We start from the raw sequence: 13251 nt of genomic DNA, 5'->3' as shown, positions 1-13251 counted from the left end.
ATCAAACAGATGGATAATAAGCAAAGTGCGCAGTTTACGTACTGTGTCGGTAAACTTACAACCTTTTATTCCTAACTACGGATGAACTAAAGTGTAGCGCCACGTAGCAACCCTTATTTGTGTTGCACACACCTTATAACGATACCCTGATAGAAGTATCGTTTCGCAGTACTTAGTTATAAGTAAAAACACCAGGCATAAATTACTTTAAACCTTTCTGCTTATTGCGAATAATACACGAGATGGTATAAATTCCCGGAAAGAGGGTACAAAGTCCATAACCGTATATTTTAGTCCCTAGAAACAGATTATACAAAATCACCTTACAATACAAACAATATAAATTGAAAAGGGGAAAAACTGATATAAATACAATCAGCCACAGTACAAATACAAATGCAAGGCAATGAACAGTTACCGTCTCTCAACACGCGGGCGCAACTCGGATCCGAGTATCCTGTATTCTATCCAGAGTCCAGTCCAAGATTGAAAATCGTAGAAGGGGAGATTTTATGCTGGGTTCATCATTATATAGTTTCCGAACAAAAGGGGACAGTAAAGTTCTCCATTGGCCAGGAGGTCAGATTTTGCTACTCCTTTGGTACAGTAGAATGCACAGCTGTATCTTTGTCCACAGGCTTCATCATAGAAGTCACATGGATCGCATAATTATTCCACCTGGTTCCTATACCCTATACTCTATTTACGTAACTCTGCAAAACAAAATGGCGGCTACTCTATTGTGGTGTATATGCAACTCGACTTCCACACTGTATAAAAAGTGTTCATTGGGCTGTAGATGTAATTAGAGGTTGGCAAAAGCAGAGGTGATCATGATGTCATCTGTGACCAAAGTGACCGCAATATTCCATGATATGGCTGCAATGATATTTTTTACACAACTTCTTTAATGCTCCTGCCGGCATGTTGTACAGACCACAATACACAGCGAGAAATAAACTGAACAACAAAGATTACTGCTAAACTACTGCCAGGGCTGACTTTGATTTGTATACTTCCTATGCATTTAAATCCCTTTGTTCAGCTTAAATAAGACTACCCACTCACAATCTTGTACAATTTCTGCATCTCCTGCCTGAAATGGAGGCTTAAGTAGCTCTCGCTCGCTCTCTAGTACATTTCAAGTTCCATTTTCTCTTGCTCAAATTCATTTTCTATGTATTTGGAATGAACAGCAATTCACATCCATCAGCTCAAATAGCAGTTCATCACAGCCAGGAAAGGTTCAGCGTAACACAGTCTAAAAGTATTCCAGCAGGATGCTGTTGTTCGTCCTATTTTAGCAGCCAACAGAAACTAACCGCACTTCCACCCAACAAACAATGGCTGCAATCCCTACTACTTAAACTATACATGGGCCTACTGATGGACTGGGGTGTATCGTGATCCAGGGGTGAAGCTTATGAAGCTTGGAGAAGTGGTTTATATCAACATAAAGAACCTTGGGGTAGATGTATGAAGCAGTGATAAGGGAGGAAAAGGGATAAAGCGCCTGGTACTTTATTACCAGCCAATCAGCTCCTGACTGCTGACTGGCCAGTGATAAAGTACCAAGCACTTTATCACTGCTTCTTACATCTACCCCAAGGTTCTTTATGGGGATAAAAACCACTTATCTAAGCTTAAATCTAACTCCTCCTGTGCAAGGTAATAATGCTCAGGCAAATCCGCTGTTAACTGACAATTTACATATTGGAGCTGATTGGCTGGAGCATAATAATAATAACAATAATGATATTTATATAGCACTTTTCTCCCAATAGGACTCAAAGTGCTTTACCATTGTCTTTACAGCTCAAAATACACAACAAGCTTAACAGTAGATGTCAGTGAAATGCTTGAGTAAATAGGTACGTCTTTAGTCTATTTTTAAAGGATTCTACAGTGGAGGCTTCTCGCACTGTGCGAGTAAGAGAGTTCCATACAGTCGGAGCAACAAAGTTGAAAGCTCGACCCCCAGATGAATTCAGGGGGATTCTGGGTACTGTTAGTAGTCCTTCTTCAACGGATCGAAGCAATCAAGTAGGGCAGTAAGGGATCAGCAGCTGCTGCAGGTACCTTGGGCCCTGGTCATGTAGGGCCTTGAAAGTAAGTAATCCAATTTTGACGATTCACCATTTTACAGGTAGCCAGTGAAGGGCGCAGAGAATGGGAGTTATGTGGCAGGAGCGAGGCTGGTTAGTAATAGTTTGGGGGCTGCATTTTGTACCAGCTGCAAGTGGTGCGATTATTTTGATGGGAGACCCAGGTAGAGAGCATTGCAGTAGTCTAGGCGTGATGATATAAATACATGTATGACTTTAGGCAGGTCTTCTGAGGGAATAAGTGCTTGATTCTGGCTAAATTCCTTCGATGATAGAATGAGGATTTGATTGTGGCTGACACCTGATCAGGCCACTATCCAGGACAACACCAAGATTCCGCACATGATCAGAGTTTTTTAGTGCTGTGCCCCCCAGCGTATTATCACCTTCCATATAATGATCTTTATGGGGGATAGATGCCACTTCTCCAAGCTTCATACATTTACTCCCCATAGACGTACACAGTTAAGTCCATGTGTATGGACAGCGATGATCGCTATAATCACTGAGGGGAAAGCCCTTGCGCTGTCAGCAGGGGGAGGACGGCTTTCCAAAGCGCAGCGCTATGGAAAGCAGCCTACAAAGCTGCTTATCTGCTGGTAATACCAGCAGATGAACGGCTTTCCCGGCCACGATGTGGGAGCACGCATCACCACTCAACGCTGGGCCATACACACTGTGCGGTTTTCATGCTGAAAAGCCGCTCAAATGAGAAAACTGAGCGGCATTCACATCAAAGTCGCCCAGTGTGTATGGCCCTTTTATTGTTGCTGCTGTGACACAGGAGTAGAAGTGGCCCATGGCAACCAATCAGCAAAGAAGTAACATCTATAATTAGCATAATATACAATTATACAGAGCAGCTGACGGGTGTCATTGCACACTTCTCCTCCCTTATCACTGCTTCATACATCTACCCCATGGTCTGTGGCTTCCAAAACATTAGGGGTGACATTCTATGGATTGAGATAAATGTGCATGTTTTTATATCGCACCACATCGCCGCTATTCGCCCTTTTTAAAATCGCATTTTTTTGTAATAATTCGCATATTTAATGGGATGCGCTTTGGAGGCTGAAAAGTGCGAAGTGGTGCGAATTTAAGTCACAAAAAAGTGCGATTTCTTCCGCCGGTCATGTGCGAGTTTTGGACCAACCGGAGAGCGATTTACAAAACTGTCTCCGCATGACTAAGAACCCCCCAACCTATTGGCCCACCTCTGTCCCCTCTATTATGCATCACACCCACTATATAAAGGGGCACTGGCGCCATTTCACTCTTTGATAGGAAGTAAGGAGCATGGAGAGGAGCAGTGGCAGTGTGAGTAGAGGAAGAGGTGTTGGTGGCAGAGTGAGGAGTGGCAGAGGGAGCAGTGGCAGAGTGAGGAGTGGCAGAGGAAGCAGTGGCAGAGTGAGGAGTGGCAGAGGGACCAGTGGCAGCAGCCAGCCAAGTGGGAGAGCCAGCAGTGTGGCAGGCAGCATGGCCACAGCAAGGCCAGCCCCAGACCAGGCCCTGGGCGTCCAGCCCCAGCAGGAGGAGGTGGAGGATCCGCTGGCATCCCCATCCTATAGCCAAGACCTTGACCATACCCCACAGCAGCTGCAGGAGGGCCACATGTCAGAGGTGGAGGAAGATGGAGGTGTGGAGGAGGAAGACACTGGCATGGAGGAGGAGGGGTACATGGCTGGAGTAGAAAATGAGGAGGTAGAAGCTGGCCGCACAAAAAGTGGCCGAAAGGTCAGATTTTCCTACGAGGAAAATGCTGCGCTTGTCCGGGCTATCATGCCTGTGTTTGACCGGTTACTTGGCAAAACTCACCACAAAACCACTGCACAGCGCAAAAGGGCTATGTGGAAGGACATCACCCAGGCGATGAACGCTGTAAGTCAGCACAAGCGCCTGGTCAGAAATGTCAAGAAGAGATTCAATGACATCAAAAGGCAGCTGAAAAGTAAAAGGGCCATGGAGTTGGAGGAGGCCACCAAGACTGGCGAAGGCAAGCCCCACCACTGTCTGCTACACGTCCTATGAGGTGAAGTTGAAGCGCATCATACCCCCTGAGGTCCTGCCTGGCCACTCCAACTCAGAACTGGGGAATCTGATGTATGTGCGCCACAACTTCTTTAAAGCAAGTAACACTTAAGTAAAATGCTTAGAGAAAGTGGCCTGTGATACCCCCAAGGACCATGAGGTCACAGACTGAGTGGAGCCTGTGGCCAAATAGTAGAGGGCACACATTAATTTGTGCAGCCCAGACACTGCATAGTTGCCTCCCCCAAAAGGGTCCAAATCATCTCTCACCTGCTCATATAAGTCCAACAGGTTAATGCGGTTCAGCCTAAACTTCCCCACAACCTGTTGATCCGAGAGGGAGTGCAGGTACAGCCAAGCACGATACATACGTGGGGTACGCAGTAGTCGGGGGGCTACCTGGATCTGGCACGCAACTTCCTCCCTCCTGCGCAGCTCCTCCAAATGGGCCACATCACAAATAAGCAACTCCAAACCACTCTGCAAAATCTCCATGTCTCAAACCCTCACAGGTGTCCTTAATGATGTTGGGGTTTATGTAGGGGTGTTTCTGAGTGAAAATGAGGGCACCTGTGCTGAAATTAACCATGTGTGCACTTGACCAAAGTGAGTTCTGGGCCAAATCGCCAAACAGAACCTGGTCTGAAATAAGTGCGATTATTATACACCTAAAAAGTGCGATTTGCGAAAACGCATTGCATTAAAATAAGCGATTTGTATTCTTTTCTGTACGAAAACATCTGGATGCGATATAAATGCGAATTTATCACGCACTTTTGGTCCGCATGCTTTAACGCACATAATATGCGATTTCAGACCCTTTGCGCATCCTATTAAATAGGCGATTTGAAGGAAAAATGCGATGTCGCCATTTGTTTACTAATTAACGCCAAAAAACACAAATCTCATCCCATAGAATGTCACCCATGGACTTTATTGTAATTAATTGAAAACATTCCCCCCCACCCCCTTCTTTTTTTTAGAGAGAGATTTACAAACTTTATTCCTTTGTATTTACAGGCTGTGTACACCTCACTACTGAATACCCTTTTAGGGGACATAATTAACTAAATATACTACTAGGCGATATCTTTGATCATTACTCTTAAAATGTAGCCCTCAAGGTTTGGTGCGAGATAAGTGTACTCAATCATTTCCAACAGTGCACATAGACAATCATATCAATTTATTACTGAGCTGTTCTACACTGGAGAGCTGGGTGACAAGGGATTAGAATATTCTAAGTGATACATTTATGTAAATTACGGTGATGCAGAGACATCAAACATACTTGTAGGTAGCTTTTAAGAACTTGCCTATGTTACATTGAGTATTAACCAATTTTGCGTTGTTGTTTTTTTTTCCTTTAAAAAAATCGACATTTCATTGGTGACATACTCCACTCCTCTCATGATTGCAAAATGCAAAGGGAAAAAAAAAAAATTAAATTACATTTTTTTTTTTCAGTCAGATCAATATAGTAAGTAGAATTCACCACATGCACCACTCAAAACATATCACTAGTAAGCCCACTCAAAACTTTTTTTCTCAACATCCACACTGGTGTTTATAACATTTTTAAAATGCCACCAGAGAACTAGGGTTTGTAGGTTTACCATAGAACAGTGGTTCCCAAACTTTTTTGATTCACGGCACCTTAGAGCATCAAAATATTTTCAAGGCACCCCTAGGCCAAATGCTTCTTTAGTGTTCCCGCTAGGCTGTTTTAGCGGGGCACTGCGCCCTGCCCGATTTTTTTAAGGGCAAAATGCTCCCTGCCCCTCTCGCAGCGCCCCGCTAAAACAGCCTAAAACAGACGGCGATGCCCGGCGCTTCTCCGTCAGCACAGTGGCTTTGGAGGGGGCGGCGGCCCGGGCATGCCCCCTTTCATGGGGGCTGCGGCCCGGGCGCACCCCTTTCATGGGGGCGGCGGCGGCCCGGGCGCGCCCCTTTCATGGGGGCGGCGGCGGCCCGGGCGCGCCCCTTTCATGGGGGCGGCGGCGGCCCGGGCGCGCCCCTTTCATGGGGGCGGCGATGGCCCGGGCGCGCCCCTTTCATGGGGGCGGCGACGGCCCGGGTGCGCCCCTTTCATGGGGGCGGCGACGGCCCGGGTGCGCCCCTTTCATGGCGGCGTCGGCGGCCTGGGCACGCCCCTTTCATAGTGGCGGTGGCCCGAGCACTCCCCTTTCATGGCTGCTGCAGCCCGGGCACGCCCCTTGCAAGACGTTGGTGCCCGGACACGCCCCCAGCTGTGACGTCGGCGTGCCCGGTCCGCCCCCCGGCCCGCTGTCACTCCGAGAGTGAACACTATTCTCATCGAGTGCATTGTGTTTATATGTCACAGTTATCTGGTGAGGGACAGGATTTGCTTCTGTTTGTCCACATATATTATGCTTGCAGCCACAAGCACTGGTTTTGCCTGGTACGTTGACCATAAGTAATATGAATTGATCTTGGTCCACCAACCAAAGGCACCCCAGGGTGCCTAGGCACACAGTTTGGGAACCACGGTCATAGAAGAAGGGGAAAGGGACAATGTAGCAATATGAACACATTATATCACTATGCAATGAATTATAATGTACTTAGCAAATAATAAAAAACAAACTTACAAAAAAATATGTATGAGTTTTTAAGATATATATATATATATATATATATATATATATATATATATATATATATATATATATATATATATATATATATATATATATATATATATATATATATATAATGCGGGTCTGCGGACTGGCACTCTCCTTGCTGTGGCAACTGCCCTGGTGCCGTGCTAAACAATGGACAAATGGACAAAAAAAGCAGGCACTCCAGGGACTTGGTTAAATGCAAAAAATACTGTATTAGGCAAACATGCCAAAAGGGCCAACGTTTCGGGGCAACAACGCCCCTTTGTCAAGGCAATACAAGTAGTGAAAAACGGCAAACAACCTTGTTTGCCGTTTTTCACTACTTGTATTGCCTTGACAAAGGGGCGTTGTTGCCCCGAAACGTTGGCCCTTTTGGCATGTTTGCCTAATACAGTATTTTTTGCATTTAACCAAGTCCCTGGAGTGCCTGCTTTTTTTGTCCATTTATATATATATATATATATATATATATATATATATATATATATATATTATTTTTTTTACTATTCAAAAAAAAAAATCTTAAAACAAAATTATTTAGTTTCTAACATCACAAACGTACACATTATATTATATGCATACACTTTGTACATAACTATGCTCAGCCAGACACATCCACACTGCTGTGTGAACTTCGTATTACATTACTGTGTAAAAAACAGCTACACACTGAAAACACAAAACACCATAAAAAATCTACAGTACACGCTTTGAAATGCTAATGCATATAATATTGTTCCTATCTAAAATGCAACCTTGTTGAGTGAAAATTGGAAGAAAATTGATCTAAAGTACTAGATCATTTAGCAATTTTACAAAACACATGCATGAAACGGAAGGTGAAACGTGCTCAACTCTGCATCATTGAAACACTCTACGCTGGAGGATTTAACACCATCAGGAACACGGCCATGTTTGTACAAGTGTAAAAACAGAAGGATTTGGGGTGGAATATCCCAAGTACAAACTGCTCCCCATGTGTTCTATGAACATTTCAATAATACCCTTCAAAACATCAAGCAAATGAAACAGCAAAAATGTAATTCCTCATTCATCTACAGCAGTGGTAGCCAACCCTAGCCCTCGAGAGCTACCAACAGTTCACATTTTCCAGACAACCTAGCTGCTGCACAGCTGCACTCATTAATCACTGACACATTTTAAAAGATACACAGATGGAGCTAATTAGCTCACTTGTGATTCTGTGAGAAGACCTGCAAAAGATGCACTGTTGGTAGCTCTCGAGGACTAGGGTTGGCTACCCCAGATCTACAGTATGTCATACCTCCCAACTTTTCTGTTTTAGCTGGCAAGACAAATGTGCATGACTCAGGTGCGCCCAAAATTAGGAGGCATTGACTAACGGCACTCCCGAGAGGCCACACCTCCGTTTCCGCCAGTGCTGGAGGCGTGGCCATGAGAGCTGCTCGCCATACCCTGTCCTTCTCTCCTGCTAAGAAGAGCAGCAGGGAGGACAACCAACTGCCCCCTCCACAGCGGGACACTGTCTGATACGGGTGGGACTCTATGAAAACAAATAGGGACAGTTGGGAGGTATGCAGTATGTATAGGGCAGCTGAATTCATTGCCAACTTGTTGAGAAGTACAGGGATAATGTCCTGCCATGAAAACAGGTCTAGGTTCAGCGCACTGCCTTTGACAACTGCTTGACCGGCCAGTTCGCTGCACATCAAGGATGCCTGTTGTGCAGTTATAAAAGACATGCACCAAACCCAAACTAGTTTCAGAGACTGTGCTTATAAAAGTGATTGAGCAACTCTACACACAATCCTGTAGAACAAAGTATGTTGTGGAATTAAGAGCGCAATAAATTAGGAAGGTGCTGCCCACTCTGACATAAAAATGGGGGTACATATATTGAGTGTGGCGCACCTTACCTAAATGATGTTGTTTAAAACATCAATTCAGATTTTCACAGGATTTATTTGATGAATGAAAAATAAAACAAGACAAAAACAATAAGGACAAGAACAAAGATGCAATACTTATAAGGAACGTTTTTCCTCCAATCCTGGGTACATGTAATCAATGTATACAATGGATATCTCACCATTTATCAGTACTGCGGTGGGCTATACTTCTAGGATCAAGTCTGCGGCACCACCGCAGTAAGCTTGTTGTAATCAGTCCCAGTTGCTATTTGGACTATATCTAGGCCACTGCACTTTCTGATACAAAGCACCTTGGCACTTGGACACTTTATCGGCACGCACTTGCACTTTGGATCCTGGGACTGATCACTACAAGCTTACTGCAGTGGTGACGCAGACTTGATCCTAGAAGTATAGCCCCCAACGTTTCTAATAAATATTGTATCTTTGTTCTTGTCTATATTGTTTTTGTCTTGTTTTATTTTTCATTCATCAAATGAATCCTGTGAAAATCTAATTGTTTTACAAAATAAAGTAAACTGCTAATGTAAGAAAGAAATGCAAGATTTCCACTGGTTAGAGGCATGGAGTCTAAATGACCTTACCAGATTTGCTGCCAGAAGTGCATAATTGCAGCTAAGTTGCTGCCATCTAGAGGTGACAGTGTAGGAGTGCAACAGCTGCTATGTATAGAAACAGCATCCAAAGAGTGTAGTTAGGGAATCTGAGGCCAAGGGCAAAGGAGCAGTCCAGCACGAGGTTATGGTATACAGCATCAACCATGTTTAGGTAGACAATACCATGTCCGACCACTAGAGGTCGATGGCATCAAGTTAGACACCTAAACCTGGTCATCGGCGTTTCGATAGACAGTGACGGGAGATCGGTGTAACGTAAGCATTAACGGGAACCTGAACGACAGTAGCAAGGTCGTCGTTTTTCATCTTTCTTCAGTGCCAAACATCAACGAAGTGCCAGTGGACAGTATGTGCACAGTGCCCGCTTGCCATGCTTCGGGCACGGTGCAGCTCTACGCTCAGCACACTATTATATTCCTACTCTATGTCTGCGTGGATAGTAAAGTAGGAACCAAGTGGACCGGCACCAAAAAATGATGAAAAACCTGTGTCGACTTTGCTACTGTCGACCAGGTTGCCGTCACTGTCTATCTAAATTGCCCAGGACCAAGTATATGCATCTAACTAGACCCCATCGATCTCTAGTGGTCGAACATAGTCTGGTCTACCTCCACCCAGTCAATCCGCCATCCGAATACCCCAGCAAGACAAGCCAAGACCTGGAGCACAGGCATATCATAGAACATTGAGAAAAGCCAGGGCAAAGGGTACAGACAAAGGTGTCGTCAAGAAAAGCAGGGTTCAGTACACAAAGCAGAGTTATAGGCAGCGCTGGAGCAGGAATGGGAACCTAGTACTCAGACACTGTATAGCGCTCAGAGTCCACCTTAAAAAGAATGCCAGGATGAATTTGGTGCCAATGTGATATCACCATCACAGGTGCCTTTCTCTACAGGCAAAAGCAGCATGTCCCGGCAATGAGGAGATGAATGCCAGGCAGCCGGGCTGAGCAGGAGACACCTCTGGATCTGGTAAGAAGGCACAAAGCGCAGAATTTCGACAAACATTTCATCAGCAGAAGTTCGACCGCAGTAAAAATAGCATAGCGCCATCCTTTAATGCAAGTATATGCTTGCTGTACATGTGGCTCGTCTTTCATTTCTAGATCATCTAACTAAAGAGCTAATTGTTGTGAGAAAACGTCCCTCCCAAATGTGACCTCTCCCCACAAGGTGGACTCCTACAGTACCGCATTAATAATTGTCCATTCTGTAAGGATCAACCACCTCACAAGTGTAAATGACCTAGGAGTGGGAGTTTATTTCTGAAGCCATTATCCAGAAGGCCATACAGATTATCTGTTATTCCTCCACAGAAGTCCAATTAAGAAAGTTTGTGAGGTGCAGAAAGTTAACACATTTGTGTCGCTCGATTGTTAAGTTCTTTTTGCAGTCACAGGCTTGCACATTATTACACCGGAGCGGAGTTTCTTACGGCCACGTACAATTAATTGAATGTCCTTTTTAAAATGAGAAGGCGCTCAGAGTATCACGACTTTAGGTACTCAACAAGCGTATTATGCAAATCGTTCCTAATTAATTCACAAAACTCAATTTGTATAGGCCGTGCTAGGAAGACAACGATGGATTACTCGAAAAAGGTAAAAATGCACTTGGTGAAAACAAGAAACATGAAGATGCTGCTTTCATATGTTTAGTACTATAAGGCAATAGCTATAGGAATTAAGTCACGGTGGCCACACAATGAGCACCGTGCGTTTTGGATCTCATCGCATCTAGTTCACAACGCATGCAATGTGCTAAAGTAGCGTACGTTTTCTACTTGATGCGATCTCGTCCATAAAGTACTGTATATGCAGCACATTTGTGTGCCGTGCGATGTGATGATCGAAAGACCAAAAAGCACTGTGTGTGAGCCCTGAACACCTGTTTATTGCACAACCCAGGCAAATATTCTGAATAAAATCAGTGAATCAGGTGACAAAGCAAATGAGATGAGATATCATTACATAGGGGAAGTTAGTTGTTTAACCAGATATGGAGTAAAATACAGCAAAAAATAAAAACAGAAGCGCACAGTCCAGGTGCTTAGCGGAGAAAGGGACTTTTTTGCACACAGACCTGCTCGCACAGGTCTGATGGGGGGGGGGGGGGAGTCTTCGCATGTGCACTGTCAGTGTGCGAGAGGCGCTCACTAGGCTTCCCATGGACGCTGGGGATAGAGCCATGGACGCCGGGGACAGAGCCGGGCTGCCGCGGAGTCACTACACTAACAGCGCAGCCGTTGGGCTACGCTGAAGACGTAGCGTAGCCGGGCGCCGTGCTATTACACCAGTACCGAAAAAATCTTCTGCAGGTCCCGGGCTCCGACCCCAGGTGAGGTGCCGGCAGTGGCATTACAATAGCCCCGCAGCCCACACCTATACAGTACCTCCCCGCCACCGCGGGCTATTGTTACGCCACTGGGGGGGGGGGGGGGAACACTGCTGGTAGTAAAAAGGGGTGGAGCCACATGAGTGGCTACTTATGTGGGGGTGTGGCCAGAGCGATTGCGACATTTTACCCATGCCCCTGACATGCAATGCTGTTTTTAAGGCATCACACTGCAGTGGGCGTGGGCTAAAACGCCGCGATATGCGTCATTTGACTCGCGGACACCCCTGGGTGGCTTTCCAGTAGAGTTGCCCCTCTTTCTGGGCCCAATTTTTGTGATGTTTCCGGCCATCCCGGGAGGATAGGCAACCCTAGTTCAGTGCGAAAGGGTCTGACCCAGCTTTACAATCTGACAGCGGTACTAGGGACAATTGCTGGGTTGTGGAATCATGAAAACTGCCAATACTTTTGGTGGACACCGATGACCTGCGATCCTTTGGGGACGGGGGGCGGACATCACATTATAGGAACCTGCACCATCACAATTTAGTTCTTATAGGGGGCTATTCCCACCAGTATGCCGTTACTAGATCGCTTCTTCTTTTCACCGGTTTACATCTTGTGAACCCCACGCTGTCACAGAGCTGGTCACAATTACACACGTGTAACATTATGCACCACTTATTGCTTGTAGCTTACTGTGCACTAATATGGAACATCAGTAGAACAGAGACTGGAACAGATGTATGGATGTATGTACATATGTATAGGGAGGTAGTGCACTACAGGAGACAGTCCGGAAACAACTCGCTGCACATCTGTGTGGGACTATAGGTCCCAGCATGCTGCCCAATATTGCGTGCAATTTATCAACCTGACACAGTCATATACAGGGGCAGGGCGGCAGACCGGGTCACAGACCTGTTGCATGGCTCCGTCTCCATTTGCCTGTTCCCCGGGGTTCCCTGCGCTCTGGAGGAGGCTCCGAGCACGGTGCTCGCCGGTCACAGACCACAAATCGAGCCCCAGGCTGCTGGCCTGTCCAACCGCGATTCCCCAGAGGCCGAATACGGCAGAACAGAACTGTTGCTGCTGTCGCCGCGGCGCCATCTTGCCCGGCAATGCAGTTCCGTACGGAGCGACATAATGAGAAGTCCTGATTGGCTGCGGCGCGCTAGCCGGAAGCGATGATTGGTCAGGGAAAGAGCTGCAGCTATCGGAGCCGTTTACCTGAAGCAGGTACAGCGCCGTGTACACGCACACATATACACATAACACAGCGCCGCATGCACAGCACACACACACTCTGCTGCCTGGGAAGGTCCAGAGCAGCTCGTGGGGGATTGGTTGGCCATACACTGTTGCGACTTCTCACAGTAGTGTATGGTCATTTTACAGTGGCTATTATAGAACAAGACACATGTACATGTAAAAAGAAAAATAAACCTCGAGGGCCATTCCACAGAAAGTGACCCCAAATTGCCAATAATTTGTTCTGGTTATTAGGTCTACAGTCCATACGTCTACCGCTATTGGTCGATAAGCAATAGATCAAAAGGTTGATATGCACTAGGTCGTCTTTGACAAAGTCGACATGCCGTTGT

The 13251-nt window shown here is 45.8% G+C and overlaps 1 protein-coding gene across 1 annotated transcript in view; it reads right to left on the bottom strand.

Annotated features, from left to right (window-relative positions):
* Positions 1-12843, bottom strand: part of LOC146025909 (uncharacterized) — a 36237-nt gene extending 23394 nt beyond the window's left edge. The window contains exon 1 of the mRNA XM_083156088.1: positions 12569-12843. Within this exon, the coding sequence (XP_083012214.1) occupies positions 12569-12757 (189 nt within the window). The 5' untranslated portion in view covers positions 12758-12843. The remainder of the gene's footprint in view (positions 1-12568) is intronic.
* Between the last annotated feature and the right edge of the window lie 408 nt (positions 12844-13251).

Source organism: Crinia signifera, chromosome 8 (assembly GCF_055691185.1).
Source record: "Crinia signifera chromosome 8, ASM5569118v1, whole genome shotgun sequence".
NCBI classification, from domain to species: Eukaryota; Metazoa; Chordata; class Amphibia; order Anura; family Myobatrachidae; genus Crinia; species Crinia signifera.
The sequence above is the reverse complement of the archived record's forward strand: the minus strand, read 5'-3'. Positions and strand labels throughout refer to the sequence as shown.